The sequence below is a fragment of the Salvia miltiorrhiza genome, chromosome 2 (assembly GCF_028751815.1).
Source record: "Salvia miltiorrhiza cultivar Shanhuang (shh) chromosome 2, IMPLAD_Smil_shh, whole genome shotgun sequence".
Taxonomy (NCBI): domain Eukaryota; kingdom Viridiplantae; phylum Streptophyta; class Magnoliopsida; order Lamiales; family Lamiaceae; genus Salvia; species Salvia miltiorrhiza.
Genome location: NC_080388.1, coordinates 11,909,591 through 11,934,088, shown reverse-complemented (window position 1 = coordinate 11,934,088; position 24,498 = coordinate 11,909,591). Strand labels below are relative to the sequence as shown.

Here is a 24,498-nt window from a genome sequence, read left to right as displayed (position 1 = left end):
CCAGATTTGGTTTGCCGGCTAAGGTTTGACCACTACCGAACTGCTATTTAAAGACCAGCATGTGTGGCTGCTAAAAGGGGGAATGCACGAATTTTTACACTTATACATCAGTTTTTAGTGCTCTTTTAGACTTAGACTTTTGTTAGTTCACCAAGAAAACAATTTACTTTTAGTTCTTTTATATTTTTCGCACCAAACAATTTAGTTGCTTTTCGTATTTCAATTCCGTTGTGACGAACAAAGCCAAGGTTGTTGCCTTAGGTATTTTTATATTAAGTATTTCGAATTCCCTTTCATTCATGTGTTTATTTTATTTCGCATTTATGGGTGCTTAAAATGTGTGAGTAGTATTTCGAATTACCTTGAGTTTATATGGATCATGGACGGATCATCAGTATGCCTATGACCGAAACAAATGTTGACAACAGTTATGACCTAACCGTACAACCTCACCCCTTTGTTATTATTGATCTTTGTTTAGTTTCTTGTGCAGAGTATACAGATTGAGACCTGTGACACCTCAGTTTGTCGTTGGAGAACAAAGTGGTTCCTCACTCCCTGCGGGATTCGACCCTATACTTACCACTAAGACTTGTTTTTGGTTGTGAGACGTAGGAGCGTGTATTGTCTGTCTTGGACATACACAAGTATTTTGATCGTACCGCACGACGGGTGCATGTCACCCACCGAGACCTAACATGAGGTACTAATTTCGTCACGTGGTAGTTTTCGATATAAAATTCAAAAGTTGTTCAGCTAGTAAAGATTAATAATATTGGAACTTAAAATTTAAAAAAAAAATAGATAAAAAAATCTCTCTCATCTCTCATATTTATTTTATTAATCTTGAATAAATCTATTTTATTATTTTTATTTTTAACTTATTTTTTTTATCTTTTCATAATATAAATTTTTATCATTGTGAATTCTTCTTTATTTTTTAATTTTTCAATATTCAACTCAATTATATTTAATTAAAATTATTTTTATATTTAAAAATATGATAATTGGACAAATATTATTTTATATAAATATAAAAGTACAAAAATATTTTTCTTGCCATGCAAATGCTAGTAATAACTTCAAATCAAAGTAGCCAAATATGTATAGTGTTTGTTTTGTAACGATCCAAATCTAATTATTTTTTTACAATTATTTATTGAGTTTATTTGAATTTATAACTTGTGTAATTTGTGGAGTTTGTTGGTCAAATGTTGGTTCTTAGAATCTAACTTCCTAAAGGTTTTAAATAAAATTTTGGGCCAATCTAGATGTTGGACTTTTAAAATTTGAAGTTACTAGGCCTTGCGTATTTCTTGTGGGCAAAATTTTGTAGAGTAGCCCATGATCTAGTGTTTAATACCACTGTTTACATGTGCCCAAAAAAACAAAAACGCCCTAACTGTACTTAATATCCATATATGTGTATTGTACAAAAACAAAAATCCATATATGTATGTTTAAAAATACACCAACTATATAAATCACTAACAATTAAAAATATTAAAATAAAACATATTGCTTGAACTACTTTGAAAATGGACTCACATAAAAATGATAATATAGTATTATTATATGAGACTATTTTTGCAAGAAACAAGTAATAGGCTAATGATAATTATTTTTATAGCAAAAAAAAATATTGCAACTAACACAATATAATAATAGCGTAAATAGTAAATGAGTATCGTATCCACAGAGACTGATAATAGAAATCACTCTAAGTAATTCTAATAAAACTCTAACAATATTCAGACAACCACAAATAAGATGAAGGAATAAAAACTAAAATCAAAATAAAGAAAATAAAATGGGAGAATAAATTAAATAATAAAATACACTTACCCCAGGGATGTACTATCATTATTTGATGAGGGGTGAAATGTGTATTCATCCAGGATCGTGCCACGTGGTCTACTCAAATAAACCAGAATATTGGAAGAGACAGACGGCACCAGAGAATACTCAACTTCAGACAAATCCGAGTAGACCAGGTCAGATAATACTAAGACAGGGCAGACCGGACCAGAGAAGACCGAACCAGAGAAGCAGATCTAGACCAAGCTAGAAAAGCGACTTTCAGAGGAATAGTCTAAGGTCAAGACAGAAAAGTAGTCAGTGTGCGGAACGGTCCCAGAGCTGGCATTAAAGACAATGCTCCGACAAAGAATCTGACACATTTTCAGGATATATTTGCTTAGACCTAAGTAGTTAGTGCGCGGAGCGCGTGTATTAGCGTGAAATTACTGTAATGTCCTTCTTCTAACGTCTATAAATAGTTCGTCCCCATAATAATACATTCACGATATTCACCACACTTAAGAATACTCTAAAGCTTCTCTCTCTCGCATACAAAAATTCAGGGCTAAAAGAAATCTCTCCGTCCAAATACTTAGCTTAATTCTATACTCATCATTATTCAAACACATGCATTCAACCTATTGATCCAACTACCAATTTTAATCCAGCCCTGATGGAAAATCACTATACTATTCATAATCTTCTCTAACGAACAACTAGGAAAGTAGATTAATAAATTCCCCATACCATACAAATCTCAAGGAAATAAATTAACTCTCAATAGCACACAAATGATAGCTTCCTATAGTAAACTTAATTATCACATTCAAAACTCAAGTCAAAACTATATCATGCATTCCTCAATCGGATGAATAATTATCACAATCGAGTCCCAAACTGAATAGCTAGACATGAAAATTATTGATCAAGTAATTCACAAGAAATCAAGCACCAGGAATCACAAATCACAAGGTGGAGGGCAAATTCATATCCAATTTTGTCATTGTTATAAATGGATTAAATACCACTAAAAGGTACTTTGATTTATGTATATTTAATCCATTCATCCCATAAAAAGGTACTCCATCCGCCCATAAAAAGTATGGTACTTTTGCCATTTTCGGGTGTTCCCAAAAATTATGACATTTTTCATTTTAAAACATGACTCCACCTTTTTTCTTATCTTATTAAAAAAGCATCTTTAATTCAATTTCAATCACTCATTTCAAATTTTGGTGAGATCATTTCTCCACTACATAAAAATCAGCACTTGTTTTATTAAAACCCGTGTCCATCAAAAATGTCATATTTTTGGTGAATGGAGAGAATATCATTTTATTTATTTTTTCATGGGAAATTTGCGTGAAAATACACCAACTATGAAAAAATTTCATTTTTAACACCAACTTAGGAAAGTCCAATAAAATACATGAACTTAGAGGTTTGTCCATTTTTGGCACGTCAATTTTTCTTTAATTATAAACCTACCCCTTCTTAAAATAAAATATCACAAATACCCCCAAATGTCTCTTTCTCCATCCAAAATAATCCTTATGAGCTTCTTAAAATTACAAGGTCAAAATTAAATAAAATTATCAGGCCCAACATGCTTCTGTATCACTTCAAAATTAAACTAAACATAATCCAACTTTATACCTTTAGTCGAATGGTCTTCTTCGGGAGTCAGTTCCTATTGCGTTTTACGGACCGTCTGCCCCAAGACTTCGTCCAACCACGCGCTCGCAAGGGATGGTTGCAACATTTCTCCTTTACTAAGTTCTGACGTAAAATATTTTGTTGGAAAATGAAAGAAAACTTTTTACTAAACCGGAAAGTTGAGCAAAACAAAGCGTTTAAAGAGGAATTATAAAATATTTAATTTATTTCATAATATCTCCATATGGGAGGAGACAAACTTGTTTAGCTACTCATTAGTAGCTAATACTAGTATACATAAAATAAAAAGAAACTAAAACTAGAACTGAAAAACTTTGAAAACAGAAATTTAAAATTACAAGGATAAATTTTAGAGAAAGAGTGTGTTCTGTGAAAGTGTTGTGTATTTTTTCGGATGCTCTCTCCCTCTCCCGAGCTTTGTTTATATAGAGGTCTGATCTATAATGGCTTGGTAGTTGGCCTCGGATTCATTTCCTTGTGGCCAGCTAACTTGGATGGTGACTGCCACCTTCTTTGTCGGCAATAGTTGCCAACACCAGCTGTGCTTTCACATGTATCTGTGGTCCCTCACTCCATTATTCAGCTGATAATGCTATGGAAGGGGCCTGCTACTTTTCCACCCTACTTTGTCTTCTTTTGGTGAGTGGATCTTCTGTGGAATTACCCATTTTCGTCTACTTGTGGATAATTAGTCTGCATCCACCCACTTTTGTCGTTTTTCATTTAGTGGGTGGTCCTCCTGTCTCGAGTCACATGACCGCCTTTTCCTTGTCGAGCATCTTACTTTTTTGGTGCCCGAGGTACTTGTCCTCGTGGAGTCCTGTGCTCCTTATATTTGTCGGATCGAAATTTCTTCTTGTTAGGCTTCGGGAGGAAACCTTTTTCGAACTCCGATTCCTTCTGCGTGGGACACTCCGCGCAGATGTGATCGACCCAATGGCCTAGATAAGCCATATTGCAAAACTTGCGATGGGTCTCTTTACTCCCTACAATCTTGTTGTGCCAGAGTGTTTGCCTTTTCTCTTCAAAGGCTTTCTCGGCAAAACTTGTGGTTGTTCCTGTCATGGAATTCAACAAGAACGATCCAAGTCCTGAATTATGAGAGAACTTGAACCTATACTTGACTTTGTCCATCTCCGTGAGACAGACCCATAATCCCCCTGCACGCCTTGTGGAGATTTGATCCTCCGAGAAAGTGGCGACAATGGAGACTTGATGATCTGGTACCTTAATCCAGTTTAAGGCCTCCGTATCGGGTCTCCGAAGCTTAATGAAATGAAAAGCATCGTGGTTACCCTTTCCTGCTGGTTCTGCTGCTGCGCTGAGAAAATACAGTTCCAAAACGTCTCTCCTATTAAGGGACGAGTTGTTCGACCAAGCATCATAAACGGTCTCTTGGATCCACCTTGGTAGACCCTTAATTTCGCTGAAGGCTGACGATATTGTATAAACTGAGGCTAGCGCCCCAAATTCATACCACTCCTTGACCTCCTGATGATTGGCTCCGGTGGTCATCCAGACACGAGGATATTTTTCTCCAACATCAACCCGGCTATATCCCGGATTAATGCCCTTTCTGGTATTGAGGTTCTCCCATCTAGACTAGTATATCTGCCAAGCAAGAGATATTTCAATAGTGTTAGTATCAATCTTAGATTTGCCCGTCAGTGGCCTAAGATCAATCTCTCCCTCTTTTACCCCAGAGATGGAGGGTTGACATGTTGGTTCGGGCGGTGAAGCCTTAGCAACATCTTTTTCTTGAGGATCCGGTCTTGACACCTTAGCCTCAGAACTTGTGCTAGGGGTACTTGAATCCCCTGCTACCGGTAATTCGGCTGGTACGATAATGCCTGCTTCGATCAGGGGAGCCCTGATCCCGCGCAAGAGCGGCTTGTGGAATGCCTCATGAAGATTTATCATCTTCTTAAGACACTCTTGTATGCGGTCAGACACTTTGGCTTCATCAGCCGACTGTATCCTTCCAGCTTGTTTGGCATGGAGTACACACTCTTGCCATTCCTGTTGTAGCATCTCCATGTTATCCTGGAGTTGCCTCTGGTTTAAAATGATGGCGTCAACCTCAGTTGGCTCCATCTCTTGTTAGGAAATCTGCAAGAACATTATCATCAGATTTCAAAATGACAATATCGAAATCATAATATTGACATTCAGCCTGCCATCTTAGTAATCTAGCCTTTTCAGGTTTAGATTCAATTTTCTTAGTTAAGAAAGCCTTAACGTTAGTGTTATCGACTTTTAAAATGAATTTCTTTGCAAGTAAAAATAGCGGCCATTTCTTGAACGCCTTTCTGACTGCACAGAACTCCTTCTCGTTGATGTGCCATCGCACAGTCTCACTGTCGGAAAAGAGACCACTACAGTATCTGCATGGTTCCTCTCCATAAGGGGTGATTTTAGTGAGCACGGCTGCCCACCAAAAATCACTTGCGTCGGTGTATAGGACTAGTTCATCCTCGTCTTGTGATATTGAAAGCTTTGGGAGATTGCTCATCCTTCCATATAAATGGAACATCTTTCTTCAGTAGTGGACTGAAGATTTTCCTATGTTCTGCAAGGTTTTTGATGAACATCCCTGCAAAGTTTACAACTCCAAGAAAGCTTTGAAGCTGTTACTTTTCCTTGAGATCCTCTGAAAATTTCTGGACCTTTTCCACAATATGATCTTGTAGAATTATCCCAGACTCATCGATCTCGATTCCCAGAAACTCCATCTTCTGGGTTGCCACGACTACCTTCTTTTCAGACAGCACCAATCCTTCTTGTTGACAAACCTCCGCAAAGATTTCCAGATGCCTGACTTGTTCATGAATGTCTTTTGATGCAATAACAATATCCTCAATATAAACAAACATGAATGAAGAATAATCCTTAAAAAGATTATCAATCTTTCTTTGGAATATCTGAGGCGTGTTGGCTAGCCCCATTGGCATGACATTCCAGACATAGTGTCCTTGTGGAGTTGAGAATGCTGTAAACTTCTTACTCCCCTCCTCCATTCGAATCTGGTAAAATCCAGATTTGTAGTCAAACTTTGAGAATACCTTTGCACTTCTGATGTAGTTGATAAGGTGTTCTCTACTTGGGATAAAATATCCATCGAACTCAAGAATGTCATTAATTCCTTTGTAATTAATGACCAATCTTGGCTTTCCTCATTTGATCTCCCCATGATTTCTTACCAGAAATCCAGGACTGCTGTAAGGCGAGTTCTCGGGTTCGATCAACTTCAAATCAATGTGTTCCTTGATTATGCTCCTCATATCCTGCTGATCTTGAGTGTTCATCAGGATAGGTCTGAACCTTACGAACTCATGCTGCTTTCCAGTTTTAACTTTTAATGTAGCTTTGAGCTGGTTCTTGTCCCACCATGCCAAAGGATCCTCGTGATAACACTTTGGATTCTCCTCTTGACATCGGCTATGGACACTTGTTCTTTTTCCCTAATATCTTTGTGTGATATCAAGGAAACTTTGAAGATTTGTGTTTCTTCCTCGAAGAGATCTGGAAATACCTCGGCTCTGCATTTGAGCAGAACATCTCTGAATCTTCGTTGATCCTTCATTTGTGGTCTCCGGAGTCTGCCATCTTCATCACCACGCTTGCTGCAGAATTTAACTGGCATCGATCGATTAAAGCTCCTTCGAGCCTTTGCACAATGATTTTGTGGTCACAATTGGTTGTGAACACAAGCCTTCTGGCTTCATTGTCCTGTGTATACCTTTTGAAGGTTTGCAGAAAATTGTTTCCGAACAAAATATCTGCTCCTGTATTATGGAAATAGATGGGTGGAGTTTGAACCTTGTACCAAGGTGTTTGTCCTGCTCCGCCGATCAATATTTCCGTTTGTTTTACTCCTTTTGATAAGAGCAAAATTTTCTTTGAGAAGTCCCTTCCCGCAATTCGAGACAGTTCTTCTTCAACTTCTGTTGGAAAGACTCCTCGTTTTGCTGTACAGATTCCTGCTCCTGAATCAATATAAGCAGCAAAATATTCTGCTTTGAACTTCTCGTATAATATCCCTACAGAGATGTAGATCGAGAATGGACTCGTCATTGGATCAGCAACCTCTTTTCGCCGATTGTGATCTCCACCCCACTTGCTTTTCTTGACCATGGTTGATAATTGTCAAGGAAATTTCGTCCTAAGATCAGGACGTCAGCTTCTTGTCCGGCTTTGCCCTCGACTTGGATTTCAAAGCCTCCAATCTCCAAAATTCCGATATATCGATTGCTTTCTGGATTTGCCAAATAGTACAACGTATTGCAAGGAAACTGATATTTGGAAAAAAATAAGGCATTTTAAACACTTACTTAACATTAATTAAGTATTTCCTTATAACCTTGTATCTCATACTTTATCACTTTATTATTTTCTCTCTCCTATTTTATCACCTTCTCTTTTCTACTTTATTACCTATACATTTAAAACATTAATCTACAATTCCTTAATTCTCGTGCCGAAAATAAACGTGTCATTTTACTTGGGACGGAGGGAGTATAATTTTTTTTTACTTTAAAACAATTTTATTAAATTCTCTATTTTTCTGAAAAATAATTCATAAAAAAATGCATTAATAATTTTATAAATTTATATTTTAATAAATCCCGTCGAATTTCGATGGGTCACTTGCTAGTTATTTATTAAATACTTTATTCGACAGGTCACTTGCTAGTTATTTATTAAATACTTTTTAAAATCTGTGTTATCCCAAAATAATATTCTCTCACGGAAAGGAGCAAGCACATTTTATAAAAGATTCGGTGAAATAAAGGGCCGTTCAATTACTCGCATTAAACATTCAAAAGCCCATAGGAAAATAAAGAAGACAAAAACAAAAAATCGCAAAAAGGCACTCTATCACCCGGATCTTCAACCTCACATTATGGCCCATTTCCATTATCATTCTTATACTCATAAACATCAGATATTATCTTATGTATATCGAATAAGAGCTTTAATATATATAATCACATACACTAGATATTATATTATGTATATCGAATAACATCTTTAATCTTATATAATGCGTTTTTTTCCAAAAATTTACACACAACAACATCATTCGTAGAAAATCCGAAACAATAAAACGAAAAAAAAGCACCCATAAAAAGAAAAAGAGGAAAAAAGTAATAAAACAAGCAAACAAACCTCAAACACACAAAGCACGAACCTCGTAAAAGACGCAATAAAATCAAAGCGTCGCGTAAACAACCTCGCATGCTTTGCTGACACGTCAAAATTCAGTTACACAACAAAAAAGAAAAAATACCGCTCCACGACGTCGTTTTCCGTGTCCCATTTATCGCATACCCTCTTTCCATCGTTGGATCAAATACCAACGGACGAGATCTGACGGCACATCGTAATCCCATGGGCCGCGACGTAACTCGCCACCCTGCTCAAAATACTTCTTCTTCAGCGTATCCCGCAACAAGCATCTCGTGTAAGGCACATTTATTTATTTATTATTATTATCATCTCACCACTGGAAAAAAAAAATTAGGATGTTATCTTAATTAAAATTCACCTTTTTTAACCATTTCGGATCTTTTTAAGAAAGCCGAATTCATAAAGTTGGATTGTTTTCTTCTATTTATACCCTCACTGCTGCTTACTCTTCTGCAAAAGCAAAGCTTCTCCAAATCATCAAACTTTCAGTGGCATCGTTTAGGTGAGTACATTTTGTCATATCTTCTTATTTTGGTGGTATAAATGCTAGTCCATCTTTAAATCATTTGTACACATGAATTTGCATATAGTCGAATGTTCAAGATTTAATAGTAATAAACTACACTGTTTTCTATTCTTGCTGTGGTAAATAAATGTCTGAATCTGAAATACGGTTGAGTTTGCACTTATCAGTTGGAAATAACGTTCTTTGATATTTACACATAACAGTGCCACAAAATTAATTTTGTGGCCAATTTAATCTTGAATAACGAAACAAGCTAATGTATTATGCACGTGTTATAGGTACTAACGGTAGCTATTTTTATTTATCATGGAGTTTTACATTCTTTCCCTTTGAGATTGCATACCTTGCACACTAGCAACTAAATATTTCCATTTCAACTTGCTAAGTTGTTGAATTTTGTGATCAATATAGAAGCAACTCTGTTTTTCCCTTTGATTTTGTAGGCGAAGATGGGAATCATATTTGAAGCTTTTGCTGTGAGCCTTTTGGTAGCGAGCCTAGTGGTGCTTTCTCCAGCAGTTTCTGCATCAAGCGATGATAGGCTGATGAGAATAGGATTGAAGAAGGTGAAGTTTGATCGATCAAACCGGGAAGCCGCTCGCCTCGACTCGGAGCAGAGCCTCCGAGTCAAGGCTGTGGGCGGAGGAGGGGCTGATATTGTGGCACTCAAGAACTACATGGATGCTCAGTACTTTGGAGAGATCGGCATCGGCACTCCGCCGCAGAAATTCACGGTTATTTTCGACACCGGCAGCTCCAATCTGTGGGTTCCATCCTCCAAATGCTACTTCTCTGTAAGTGCTTATAAACGAAGTTGCACAAAACATAACGATAAGGAGCAAGTTTATTTTTTATTGTAAACATTACAAGTGTTTATGTTACTTAATCCATTTGGAAAATCAATGTTGTGATTCCTATTCATGGTTTGGAGTTTGAGGAGTGGTGATTTTATTGGTGCAGGTTGCTTGTTATGTCCATTCCAAATACAGGTCGAACAAATCTAGCACCTACAAAAGCAATGGTTCGTTTTCACTCCCTTGTTTACGTTTCTAAGTTAATTGAGAATTTATAAGTTTCAGGTTAAGGGTGCGTTTACTTTGGTTGTAAAAATTTTATTGGAAAAGATGGATAAAAAAATATCTCTTTTTCTCCTTTTTTTATCACATGTTTACTAGAGATGGAAAGATGAGAAAATATTGGATAATATTTTCACACATCTACCTTAGGATAATAGTATCCAACATTGGAGAGAAAATGAGCTGCTGGAGAAAATTTTCCAGCCTGTCTGAAGAAAAATTTCCGTCATAGTAAACATGTGAAAATAGTGACAAATGGGTGAAAATATATTTTTTCTCTCATTTTTCATCAAACTAAACGCATCCCAGAAGGTTTTGAAATATTTGGTTGGGGGTGCTGAAGCTCCCCCAAGCACCCCTTAGTTCTGCCACAAGTCTTAGCTACAATTTGATGTGTTTAGGAAGATCTGCTGCGATTAAATATGGAACAGGATCAATCTCCGGATTCTACAGCGAAGATGTCGTGACAATTGGCAATTTAGTTGTGAAAAAACAGGTTTGTTCCATTTACCCTTTTTCGATTAATTGTTTTTGTTAAATGAAATGAGACAAATTATGATGAAATTTGAGCAGGAGTTTATTGAGGCAACAAGTGAACCAGGTGTGACATTTCTGGCTGCCAAGTTTGATGGCATATTAGGACTTGGTTTCAAGGAGATCTCGGTCGGGAACTCGAGCCCCCCGTGGTCAGAAGCCGGCACCCCTGCTTCCTTCTTTGTTGCGTTCGACCACGGGTTTTAACACGTACGTGCTCTTTTTGCAGGTACAACATGGTTGCACAAGGCCTTGTTAAGGAGCCTGTGTTCTCGTTTTGGCTCAACAGGAATGTGAATGATGAAAAGGGCGGTGAGCTCGTTTTTGGTGGCGTTGATAACAATCATTTCAAGGGCGAACATACTTATGTTCCGGTTACAAAGAAAGGCTATTGGCAGGTATGTTGTCCTTTAGGATGTATAACTGATCTTCAAAGTTAGGAGGAAAAAAATAAAGATTTTGAGAATTATTTATGGATGGATGTTTTGCAGTTTGACATGGGTGATGTTCTCATTGGTGGCAAAAAGAGTGGTATGTCACAACTCGATTTTTCACCATTTATAAGTTTTGATCTGAAATCTGCTAGAGTGTGCAGGATGTAGCCTTTGAATGTAACTATATTAGTATATGTTTTGCAGGCTATTGCAACGGAGGATGTTCGGCGATTGCAGATTCTGGGACTTCACTTTTAGCCGGTCCAACGGTATTTGTTGTGCTTCTATAATCAAACTAAATCTTCTTCATCTCATTATTCAGGCATGATTTGTGTTTGTGATACTATTTTCTTTGTTGTAGACTGTGATCGCCATGATCAACCATGCCATAGGAGCATCTGGTGTGGTTAGCCAAGAATGCAAGTCCGTGGTTGAAAAATATGGGTCATCTATGATGGATCTTTTATTGAAAGAAGTAACTTTTCTTGTTTTTTGATGATCTACATTAAGTTCCAAGTTGGGTGTTGTCATTAATTGAACCATCAATTGGTGATTTCAACAGGTTGAACCAGAGAAGATATGTGGCCAAGTTGGGGTGTGCGGAGTCGATGGAGCAAGGTTTGTCCTTTATCGACGTTTAGGCCACTCTTAATTCTTTTATTGATTTTTCGTGTTTATATGCAGTGAGGGCATCAAGAGCGTTGTGGGAGACGATGAGGGAAAATCATCGGGCTTGCGTGATGCTATGTGCCCTGCTTGCAAAATGGCCATCGTGTGGATGCAAAGCCAACTGAAGCAGAACAAGACTCAAGAGTCGATTCTGAACTATGCTAACGAGGTGGAATTATATTCATAATTGCTCATTTGATTTCTAACATAACAACTGTTACTTTTATTCATAACAAGTGTCACTTTTATTTATAAAAAGTGTAAATTTTTTCTTTATCGTGTACTAAGAGAGAACTCATTCAATGTTTTGTCTTATTTTGGCTGCATTGCATAATTTCGCAGGTTTGTGAGAAGATGCCTAATGCATTAGGAGTATCAGTTGTCGACTGTGGTAGCATTGCTTCTATGCCTATTGTTTCCTTCACAATTGGTGGCAAAACTTTTGATCTCTCCTCAAAAGAGGTGCACATTTTCTTAGTTCATTAATTTCAGCTTTAAGCATTCTTCTTTGGATCCTCGTCAATGACTCTTGTTGGTCTTCTTGTGTTAAATTAGTACATACTTAAGGTTGAAGGAGGCGGGCAAGAACAATGCATTAGTGGTTTCACCGGTATCGATGTTCCTCCTCCTCGTGGACCTCTCTGGTAATTCGTGATTTGAGTTTTAGTAATCGAGTTCGTATTATAAGGGGCCAAAATTTGTTCAACACATTAGAATCTGGATCCGATTTAATATTCAATGACATATTTGTATTTTATTAGCATTTGATTGTGATTTGAAGTAGCCTACATTGTGATGTGCAGGATCCTTGGAGATATATTTATGGGTCGCTATCACACCGTGTTCGACTACGGGAAACTAAGAGTTGGGTTTGCTGAAGCATCTTAGATACAAATTTGATGTTTGAAACAATAGTGTGTGGCTAATAGAATATAAGAGATTTAATTTGAGTGTATTCAAACTGGGGATCATTATTATACTACATTGTATTAATCATGAAAACAGTCTTTCTTAACAAAAAAAAACACATGTATTTCAACATTCACTTTTTATTCTATTGTCCTTCTACGTTTGCTTTTTATCGAACACAAAAACCAAATCGAGATTAACAATTTTACCTGCACATGAGTGATCATGACATGACGTCTCTCGAATATAAAGAGTAATAAATTAAGCACCAATCAACATCATAAAATTCAATAGGTTCGCGGCATGTCAATATTCTTTTACAAATTAGCATAAAGAACCTGCATTGTATGTGTAATTAATATTATTTTATTTTATAAAAGTTAATATAGATAAATATTTATTATATAATTTGAATAATTTTATTCATTAAATTTAGAAAATTGAATTGATTATTTATTATGGAAATCGATAACATTATTAATAAATAAATTAAACTTTATACAAATTATTATTCATAATATTCCGCTCAAAAAGCTGTTGATACGCAGATTGTTGACCTGCACGCATCCGATGCAATATGCAATATGACTTCATCAGTACTATCAGCAACAAGTATGATGCATCTGACACTCATCTTCTAAAGTTCAGTAAACTTAAAGCAACTAATATTATTTTTGCCTCATTCATATTATTTATATCCAAGAAGAGTGCTATTAGTTGTGTATTTTTATGGTAAAAAATACAGTATTTGTGCTACCAGTAGAGTTGTTGGGAACCTTGTGGAATATCCTAACCCTTGTTTTGATGATACCAAAATTCATAGGACTTAATTGTAATAGACTAGAATTGCTTTGAACTCAAGTGTTAGAGTTCGTTTTGAGTTTAGCTTGCGGTGTCGAAGACTGAAGACTGAAGAACGAAGGACTGAAGACTGCAGATACCAACTGAAGTATCAGTTGAAGAATCAGTTAGGAACTGATTACTTAATGCGCGCAATGGACTGATACTAAAGTCAAGTATCAGTTGAACATTCCTCCTCGGACTGATCTTCCAACGTTCAGAGGAAGCCACGTACTCACAAAGTACAGCCGCATTAAATGCAGAGATCTCAGGATCTTATCTCTGCAGAGGTCATTCCTATCTGGTGGTTACTTTTCAGAGACGTCACATCTCCTGTCCATCAAGAGAGCCGTTTCCACCCAGACAAGGTTTCAAGAAAGGATCTGTGGACAAAACTCTGTTCACTCTCAAAGAAGGAGAAGATCTCTTGCTTGTTCAGATTTATGTCGATGACATAATTTTCGGATCCAAATCCGAATGCATGTGCAAGAAGTTTGCTGACATCATGACCAACAAGTTCCAAATGTCCATGATGGGATAAATGAATTTCTTTCTCGGATTGCAAGTCAAGCAGACCAACGAAGGAATACTGATCAGTCAGTCCAAGTATGCCAAGGAACTGATAGCCAAGTTCGGTATTCAGCACATGAAATCAGTCAAGATCCCAATGAACACAAACTGGAAAGTTGATCCAGGTTCAGAAGGAAAATCTGTTTCTTCGACGAAGTACAGAGAAATCATTAGATCTTTACTGTATTTGACTGCGAGCAGACTAGACATCGCATTTGCAGTCGGGGTATGTGCAAGATATCAATCAGATCCAAAGGAAGCTCATTTGGATGCAGCAAAGCGTATACTAAGATATCTCAAAGGCACACCCAATTTAGGATTGTGGTATCCAGCAGACGACGATATCAAGCTCACCGGATATTCAGACTCAGACTTCGGTGGATGCAAGCTTGATCGCAAATCAACCTCCAGAACATGTCAATTCCTAGGCAACAAGCTCATCTCATGGTTTTCAAAGAAGCAGACTTCAGTCGCCACTTCCACAACTGAAGCTGAATATGTTGCTGCCGGAAGCTCCTACTCACAAATCCTGTGGTTAGTCCATCAGTTGAAGGACTATGGGATCGACGAAAAGGAAGTCCCAATTTATTGCGACAGCTCCAGTGCTATTGCAATCTCCCAGAATCTAGTTCATCACACCAGAGTTAAGCATATTGCTATTCGACATCACTTCATCCGTGATCATGTCGAAAAGAATAATATCTCTGTGGAATGGATTCTCACTACTGTTCAGAGAGCAGATCTGCTGACCAAGGCTCTTCCAGAAGAGAGGTTCAACGATCTGTGTGGAAAGATCGGTCTCATCAACCCTGAAGAGTGATGCTGTGTTTGAAGACTTTCTCAAACAGTCATACTGACTGGTGGTCAACCAACTACTGATTCTACGATCACCGATGAAGAAAGCAATGACGTCAGAACGCTCATCTGAAGAAGAAGCTATCCTGATGTTTCAACCAGGATCAAGTGGTATCGACTGACTACAATGTTCAATCGATCAGTAAGTATTTAAAAAAGCTTACTTTTAAAATTAGTTATTTCAGTTCAGAGTTTTGAGTTTCAGTTCAAAATCTTTCTCTAACTGATCAGTTTCTTTCAAAAACTTTAACTGATTGTTGGAAAATGGAATATCCGAGAAGGACAAGAGTTTTAAAAGTGAAAATCTGTTGTGATTAAACTTGTCCTGATCTTTTACCAAAAATCTTTCCAACCCTTTGCCTTTGTGATAAAATTTCTTGAGAAGCTCATTGACATGACAGAATGCAATGATAACTCTCAACTTTTTGAAGTCTCAGTCCCCTGCAGTGACGGCGGACGTGAATTTTTCTTCAAATACATTTTATGCACAATTTTCGAAAAACTTTTCATCTTCTTGCGTGGTACACATCTTGTCTATTTATACCATGTTGTCTTCACTATTTTTCTGCATCAACTAACAACTCTCCACAGCCTTCACTGTGAGAAAAACTTTCAATCTTTCCAAAAGTTGCAGAGAAAAATTGTTCCGACTAAAGGAGAAATCTATGACTGCAAAGTCATGGAGTGGAAGAATGACGCTCACATACCTGGTCTTCACCGGACCCTTCCACTGGATCTCAACGTCTCTCCAACGTCAAAGTTTGCTCTACCCTCACTTGTATCCCGCGAAGCGAGTGTCTTCCATTCTCATGCCTGGCGCCAAGAAACTTCACAGCTTCTGGAGGAAATCTTCCTTATCGCATATATTGCACTCCTCCCTGGCTCGCAACAAACAACGAGACCTCTCTCGTTGTTGGCCGGCATCTTCAGCCGCACCAGGTCTATTCTTCAAAGACCCAGTGCCGACGAATCGACGGTGTTAGTCTTCTCAGCTGCCACCGGTTCGATTCTTCCTTCTCACGCCCATCTTTCCTTCTCTCTTTCTTTCCAATTCACCAACTCTTTTTTCTCCTCATAAGGCAGCCCTCTCCTCTTTCCAAGGCAGCCTTCTTCTATCCTTCGTCTTCTACGTTTTCTTGTCCTCCTTCGCCTTCTCCGTCTCCCTTCTCTCCTCACCTATTCACTGGCGTCTTCCTCTTCTGCATTTCTGGACTCACCCTGTTCTCGAATCTTCTCACGAGCTTCTGAGACTAGGAGTTGGGTACCGTCTGATCATTGCCTCCATCATCAGCTCTCTTTTTTATGTTGCCAAAAAGGGGGAAAGTCAGAAGTCGGAGAGAAACCTTCCCTAAGGTTGCTCCTGTCCCTTCTTTCTTGACTGAAGATGAGACAACAAAGGATCACCAGAAGTTGTAAGGCTGACGTTCCAGTAAGGACCTCAAATCAACGGAAAACAAGTAAGAGTGGAACAAGCTTAGGAACATGAAGACACGAAGACAGAAGATGAAGATCAAGAAGTTCAAGGCGCAGCCAAGCAGACTGCTGGAGTCCATCGGTTTTCCATGATGTTTTTGTTTTTCCTTTTTACTCCAATGTAAGTCTTGCTCTGTACCTCGACTGATGGCTTATCAGTCTTTTATTAATGAAAAGAACTTCTTTTTGATCTCAACCTGAAGACAATGACTCTTTGTCCAGGCTCTGATTATGTTTTTCTATCTTCTCCTTCACTACTAGAAAAACGCTCATAGATAACGGATTTTATCCGTTATCTATGAGCAAAAAAACCGTTGTGTATAGTGGTGTTATCTATTCTATACGTCATACACAACGGTTTCAAAACCGTTATGTATAGTAGCATAGATAACGGTACGATGCGTCATACATAACAGTATGCATCCGTTATCTATAAAGGTTATACATAACGGTTTTTCACCGTTATCTATTAAGATTTTTCCGTTATGTATTAATTTTTTTTTTTTTTTTTTTTTTTTTTTTTTTTTTTATCATAGTTAACAGTTTTTTGCACTTTTTATAACGGTTTTAACCGTTATCTTTGATAGAATACATAACGGTTTTTCACCGTTATGTATTAAGATTTTACCGTTATGTATTATTATTATTTTTTTTTTATCATAGTTAACAGTTTTTTGCACTTTTTATAACGGTTTTAACCGTTATCTTTGATAGAATACATAACGGTTTTTTGCACTTTTTATAACGATTTTTTGCACTTTTTTATAACGATTTTTGCACTTTTTATAACGATTTTAACCGTTATCTTTAATTAGAATACATAACGATTTTTTGCACCTTTTATAACAGTTTTTTGCACTTTATATAATTGTATTATATTTTTAAATTTTGCAATTTTTATAAAACGACAAAATGATAAAATCAACGACAACAATATTATATATCATCCAAAAAATTCATACATTATTATACAAATGAACCAAATATCAAGTATACATCATCATTGCATATTCCGATTCAAAATTGAAAATACCAACTACCTTATAGCTAAAACAAAAATCTATAAGATGATAGAGACCTAGCAGCTCTTCCTGGAAGAAGTGAAACAGATGATGACTGATGCCTTGACCTTGATAGCAGCTCGGACCTATAAACATTTTATGAATTGTAATCATTCCATATATAGGAGACAAAATAGAGAAATGTATATAGATAGAAATGGAAAAGAAATGAGAGCAGCCTATCATCTTTTTACATGTTAAATGAAGGTGAACAAACATGAAGCTGCATATGAGAGAAAATAATGGCTTAGTTGTTCGACATATAAAACATCTACGGGCCTAACGCAGACTCTCATGTGGCTAATGTCAAGGATTCACCCCCGTCACGTTCAATCATATATCCCAGCAGAGACGAAGCCCGTTACTGATCTCATCAAAGCTCAGAAATGTGTACATATACAGTATATATGAATAACAACTCTCGTACAAAATAACTTACTATATTCTCCTCAAGAGGCGACAAAAATGTCCAAACAAAGTCGACAACTCACCTTATTACAACCAGGAACCAAATCCTGAAGAATTTTCATCCTCTCACTAATCTTTTCTCTCCTAGCCTGCACCAAGAATGACAGATAGCATGAGAAGAAATCACCCAAAATAACTATTCATCATCTACTTCAACTATCTAACCATCAATCTCAAAACTAGTTTACATAATTATTTGTCACTCTTACTGAATATACACAAAAACACCATGAAAAAAGAAATCGTAAACACAAGAGCATTTCGAGTCAGATCATTACTCTTTCTGCTAAACTATGACTATCGGTAGCTTGACCTCGTCTTGCTCGAACATGGATGTAGTCTTGCTTCGGCAGTTCGTCTAGCTTCGAGCGTCTCTCCACCGCGGCCGCCCCCTTGCCAGAATTCCCTTCCCCTTCCACTTTAAGTTCACCCACTGCCTTCATCCGTTTACTATCACCTTCATTCCTTCGTTCATTCTGCTCAAACAACAATGTCACAAATTAGGTATTGCTTGTAATTCAACTACTTCAATCTCATGCCTCTCAGTTCGTTATAGCCATTCCAACAACACTCGAGCTCTCCACTAAAGCATTCATAAAAATCAAATTAAACGCGCTGAATTTCAAATTCCACCTCACAAAGTCACAATCGAAATTCTAGACAATTCAATTAGGCGTACGCAGCAAAAATTGCAACAGATGCAGCCGCAATAATTCAATTTCTGTTCAGTTCAAAAGAAATACCGAGACGTTGTTATTGTTGTTGCAGCTGCCGCCATTGCTGCTGCTGGTGGAAGCTCCTCCTCCCTTGGCGCAATGCTCATCTCCATCCCGCCGCTTCCGCGAATCGTCGTTCGATCTCTGATCCGTCAACATCGGATCCAACCCCAAGCAAACAACAAACAGGAATAAAACCCACACACAACTCAAGAAGTCAGCAAATAGACATGCATCATTTCACTCATGCAGATAGGCCAAGCTAAGCATGTATTACAGTTTCCAATAGAACATGTTTGCCATAAAGGAGCAGAACCATGTCTATCCACCAGCAAAAGTCGGCAGATGCCCTCAAGTACACCAAGCATACATATTATAAAGAGTTCTAAGAATATTACTCAGCTGAAAACCATAATTCCAGAAGAATATAAAGCTTAAACTACCTCTTATTGCAGACTCAAAATAGAAACTCACCTGAATCACTCCAGCCATGATTTGAGCCTATATTTGCACCAGCATACTCTTTGTAAGGGAAGGCATAAAGATGCCCAACAGCCGCAATAAGCATCTCAACACAAATTATAAGAGATCAGAACCACATACAATAATTGTTACTTACCATCTTCAGCATCACCCTCCAGTGGGAAGTCATCACTTTTCAAGTTTGAAGAACTCTCACCATAGCCTTTTGCAACAAAAGTAAGGAACAATTAGTCTTCATAAACAAATAAGGCAAGGGACACAAATGAACATTCAAAATACCGAACTAGCATTGGCAATGACAAACAAATAGAGAAGACAAAAGCCAGAGCATCAGTTCAAAGAGACAAACCATGCTCTGCAATATGATCAGCGGTAACCTCATTCCGTGAATCCCGAGCCTCTGTAAATACATCAGAAACTGACTCTGTTTCAATGAGTGAACCCCTGAAAAGCCAGGACCAATTGAAAAGAACCATAAATCAGTTGAACTAAACAGATGTTCTCCTCTATGTATCAACATATGATTCCCTATTAAGTCCAGAAAGCATTATGTCTCAGTTCCTATCTCACTTCTCCTAACACATAAAACAAAACCCCATCTTCTAATTTCTTATTTGGACATCAAATTCGAAGAAATTAAGTCCAAAATACATTCAAAAGACAACAATTCAACAAGTTTGTCAAGTGGCATGATAAGCAAACACAAAACTCAAGAATTAAAGCTTGAATTGAAGCCTCTAAAGAAAAGGAATCTCCAAACACAACAATTTTCGTGAAAACATCGAAGAAAAAGATGAAGTAATTGAAGAAATTGGAGTTACCCTTTGGCGTGACTGATTTGGAGTGCGCGGGAGAAAATTTGATCGGCTCTTAGAGAGAAGCCTCGAGCGGAATAAAGTTTGGAGAGGTCTTGAAGAGCAGTGGCCAACTGATTAGCTACGGAAGAGGGAGTTCAGCGGCGGATTGAAGCTAGGGCACGGCAGCGGCAAGGAGCCGCTGTTGTCGCCGGAGTATGGAGAGCAGAGGGGGCTTTGGGCTGCGCTCGGAGGCGGCGGCCTTCCCGCCGTGCGGTCGACGGGAATCGACAGGGAGGTGGCTGTAAGATTATAGATCTAGGATTTCAGGCGCGGTATGGTGTGCGTGCATTTGAGTCAGAGAGAGAGGAGATTAAGAGGGAGACGAGGGAAGTGCGACGAGCTTGGTGGCTGACGTTGCTGCGGCCGGGGAGGACAGAGGGGGGCGTGCTTCTATGGCCAGAACTTGCCTCGGCAGCGGCGGCGACTATCTCTCAAAGTGGGAGAGATCGCGAAGAGAGAGAGAGATTTGGGGAGGAGATGAGACGCAGCGAGGGTGGGCGGCAGCGGCGCGACGCAGCGCGACAAGGGTGGGCGGCGACGGGCTGGCTCGGGGCAGCGGCGCCGGCGGCGGAGTCGAGAGGGGAGAGAGAGAGTCGAGAGAGACAGGGAGGAGAGGACGAACAAAACTAGGGCTTCTAGTTTGGGGGGGGGGTTTAATTTCTAAATTTCCTAAATTTTTTTCTTTTTTTCTTTTTTTCACTTTTAATATTCAATTTTTGGTATCTAGATTTCTAATTTAGATTTTTAATTTACATTTTATATAAGTGTTGATAAAATAAAAAAAATGTTATGAATTTTTTATTTTTCAAAGTCTATATCTAGGAATAAATTCAAATTTTAGGATAAATAATTTATTTGTTATTTTTTAATATAATATAAGAATGTAGAAAATTATTTTAAAAAAATTAATAAAAAAAATTATACATAACAGTTTTTAGAGACGCTCATACATAACGGTTCAAAAACCGTTGTAAATGACTCTTATACATAACGGTTCAAAAACCGTTGTAAATTACTGTTATAAAAGATGGTCATAGATAACGGTGGCACAACGGTTTTGTAATACCGTTATGTATGCAACTTATAGATAACGCAAAAACATAACGCATTTGTTCAAACCGTTATCTATGCATTTAGACAACAGTACATAGATAACGGATTTTCGCAAAACCGTTATCTATTCCTAAAAGTGCGCTCATACATAACGGTTTTTGAAAAAAACCGTTATCTATTCACTGTTATGTATGTAAACTTTTGTAGTAGTGCTTGTTCTGTTTTTAGAACTATTTCGTTCTTAACTCTAAGTACAAGTTTTTAGGTTCTATTGTTAAGGGGGAACTGTTTTCACCCCAGGTTTAGAACTTGTACTGTGAGTTCAGTCTTTTTGTTGTCTAGAACTGCTGTGTGGTTTTGGCATCATCAAAAAGGGGGAAATTGTTGGGAACCTTGTGGAATATCCTAACCCTTGTTTTGATGATACCAAAATTCATAGGACTTAATTGTAATAGACTAGAATTTCTTTGAACTCAAGTGTTAGAGTTCGTTTCTAGTTTAGCTTGCGGTGTCGAGGACTGAAGACTGAAGACTGAAGAACGAAGGACTGAAGACTGAAGACTGCAGATACCAACTGAAGTATCAGTTAGGAACTGATTACTTAATGCGCGCAATGGATTGATACTAAAGTCAAGTATCAGTTGAACATTCCTCCTCGGATTGATCCTTCCAACGTTCAGAGGAAGCCACGTACTCACAAAGTACAGCCGCATTAAATGCAGAGATCTCAGGATCTTATCTATGCAGAGGTCATTCCTATCTGGTGGTTACTTTTCAGAGACGTCACATCTCCTGTCCATCAAGAGAGCCTTTTCCACCCAGACAAGGAACCTCGAAGATTGAAGCCTCAGCCCAAATTCAAATTGCTCTCCAACGGAAGAAATCTTGATGACGTTCTACGCCAACGGATCTATTCAAGAGTTCTCCTACAAATAGCGCTCGAGGATCACTTCAACCTTCACCGATTCAACGACATAAGCTGAAGCTCTGCCGAAATTGCTACTCAGCCTAAAACTTAATCTCCCCAAAGCTTGAATCGAAGAAGAGAATTCCAAAGCCAAAATCAGTCACTGCTGATTACATATATTATCTTAGACCTTAGGCAAACCTCTGTTTACCCAGAAGCCAAAGGTCAAACTTGCTTCAAAGAACTTGTTCTTTGTAGTGAAGTTGGCACTCGTTCAAACCTCCCCCCCAAAAGAGTGTTTGAGTGATTCGGAGTTCAGGAAGGTACTCTGACTCTGAGTGAGAAGTCTTAGCACGGGTTGTGCTGAGCAGAGAAATCCGACGCGAGTAAAGCGTGGGTCCTGAAGAAGGGTTTTCTTCAGTGGTACGGTTGTGTGCACCCGGCAAGCACACGGTTTGGTTTGCAGTGCACCTGTTAAGCACTTGCGGAGTGGATTATTGGTCTGATCAACCAACCGTGGATGTAGGAAAGGGTTTTTCCGAACCACGTAAAAGTCTCTGTGTTGTTTACAGCTTTCAGTTTTACATTCTTACTTGTGTTATTTCAATTGATAAACTGAACACTGATTAACTGCAAAGAGTAACCTAACAACCAACAACGTGCTCCACCAAGGCTATTGCGAAACTAAGTTTAATTTCCGCTGCGTATGATATTAGTCTGACTGATCTATCTTTTGATAGTCAGGAAGAGTGTTATCACCTCTGTCTTAGCAAACACGACTGAAGCCCTTACGTGCATCAGTTAAGTTCCAGTAACTTAACTGATAACTCTTTACTGAAGAGCTTTCAGTATCAGTCGTCAATCCTGTTTGGTCAAAACTGTTTTCAGTAATACAGGAATCTGTGTTTGCATGCAAAGTTTCGTTTTGATCTCTGACTGAGATCCCTCTGATTGAGGATTTGAAAAATAGCCCATAGGTGTATTCTCCCCCCCTATACACCTATTCGAGACCCTCTGGACCTAACAAGAGTGTTTTGTGAGTTGAATGCTATTGAGCTTTCAATGTAAAAGAGTTTTATATTATTGTTTATTAGTGGTGAGCTTACCGAGTTCACGCGTGTAAGGCATCAGTTAAACTTCTTGCCGCAAAACACACACTACACAACCAAGATGAAATCACAACACCAAGAAACAAGGATTTTACGTGGTTTGATATGAAAACCTACGTCCACGGGAGAGTTACTCTTTATTAGATTCAATCGAGAACAATTACAATTAAGACTACAAACTAATCTGAGAGAATGAATGGTACTCTCTTTCATACCCTCTTCTATCTCTCTCTCTCAATTTCTTTTCTTTCTTTCTTTTCAACGTACGCTCAATCACAAAGCAAGAATAAGAAAACTGTAATGAACACGAGCTTAACTGCATCCCCTTTAACTGCATAGTCTGTTATAACAGACTTTGCATACAGTCCTGCTAGTCATGCTTATTTGCTAATAAGCCCTTACAGTGTATTGTTGAATTGTTGATCATTAAATCCAACAATCTCCACCTTGATCAACACATTCTCAAATGAATCCAGCAAAATCAAGTTCCTCTCCACTTTGCCCCATCACAGGGCAACATTCATTCAAACTGAAAATGGTAACACATTGATTAACTCCAAAGAGTGTTTGAACTTTGAGCTACATTGATTAACTCCAAAGAGTATTTGAACTTTGAGCTAGGCAATGCCTTTGTTAACATATCAACTGCAATATCATTCGTTGAGACTTTAACTACCTTGCCCATCCCCCTGTCAACAACATCTCTAACAAAATGGTGTCTAACATCTATATGTTTAGACCTTTCATGAAATACTTGGTGCTTTACAAGATGAAGTGCACTTTGGTTATCACAACTAACCTCCACAGTATCTTGAACAACCCAAGTTCTGCAATCACACCCTTAAGCCACAAGGCCTCTTTTACTGCCTCAGTCACTGCCATGTACTCAGCCTCAGTAGTAGATAGTGCCATCACAGACTACAACAATGATCTTCAGCTAACAGCTGCACCATAAAGAGTAAAGTTATAACAAGTTTCTGACTTTCTAGAATCAAGATTAGCTGCAATATCTAAATATCTAAATTCACATATCCTCTAAGTTGTTTTTTTCTCGCTGGCGAGGTCAGAGAAATCACCCATTCCTCTGGCGTGACCCGTTCCCCGGGTGACATCCGTTCCTCTGGCGAGTATTGCGAAGTCGGCGCAAGTGGGAGAGTTTCTTCGGAGCGCGTATCTAGCTGGAGAGTTGCCTTAATTCACACGATTCTATTACCATTAGAATTCTACTTTGCATGGCAACTTTCATGGTGATCCGAAGGAAATCTAGAGCTTATAAATAGGCCTTCCTTTG

General features: G+C 38.1%; 2 protein-coding genes and 1 long non-coding RNA gene across 3 annotated transcripts; 1 reads left to right on the top strand and 2 right to left on the bottom strand.

Annotated features, from left to right (window-relative positions):
* The first annotated feature begins 8,995 nt into the window (after positions 1 to 8,995).
* Positions 8,996 to 12,958, top strand: LOC131011219 (aspartic proteinase A1-like). Its single transcript, XM_057939008.1, has 14 exons — positions 8,996 to 9,169; positions 9,637 to 9,987; positions 10,154 to 10,214; positions 10,671 to 10,765; positions 10,843 to 10,955; positions 11,033 to 11,201; positions 11,295 to 11,334; positions 11,442 to 11,506; positions 11,599 to 11,712; positions 11,800 to 11,855; positions 11,922 to 12,075; positions 12,249 to 12,368; positions 12,462 to 12,550; positions 12,710 to 12,958. Exons 2-14 carry the CDS (start codon positions 9,643 to 9,645, stop codon positions 12,792 to 12,794), a joined length of 1,506 nt encoding a protein of 501 aa, XP_057794991.1. The 5' UTR covers positions 8,996 to 9,169; positions 9,637 to 9,642; the 3' UTR covers positions 12,795 to 12,958.
* A 4,511-nt stretch (positions 12,959 to 17,469) lies between these two features.
* LOC131011218 (transcription factor BHLH094-like) lies at positions 17,470 to 19,366 on the bottom strand. The gene is made up of 6 exons (XM_057939007.1): positions 19,273 to 19,366; positions 19,029 to 19,183; positions 18,826 to 18,942; positions 18,361 to 18,558; positions 18,106 to 18,171; positions 17,470 to 17,700 (listed from the first exon to the last, which is right to left on the bottom strand). The coding sequence occupies exons 1-6, from the start codon at positions 19,364 to 19,366 to the stop codon at positions 17,632 to 17,634; spliced, it is 699 nt and encodes a 232-aa protein (XP_057794990.1). The 3' UTR covers positions 17,470 to 17,631.
* Positions 19,367 to 19,380: 14 nt separating this feature from the next.
* On the bottom strand, positions 19,381 to 20,226 carry LOC131011217 (uncharacterized). Its single transcript, XR_009096795.1, has 3 exons — positions 20,103 to 20,226; positions 19,631 to 19,725; positions 19,381 to 19,483 (listed from the first exon to the last, which is right to left on the bottom strand). It is a non-coding gene; the product is annotated as an uncharacterized LOC131011217 (long non-coding RNA).
* Between the last annotated feature and the right edge of the window lie 4,272 nt (positions 20,227 to 24,498).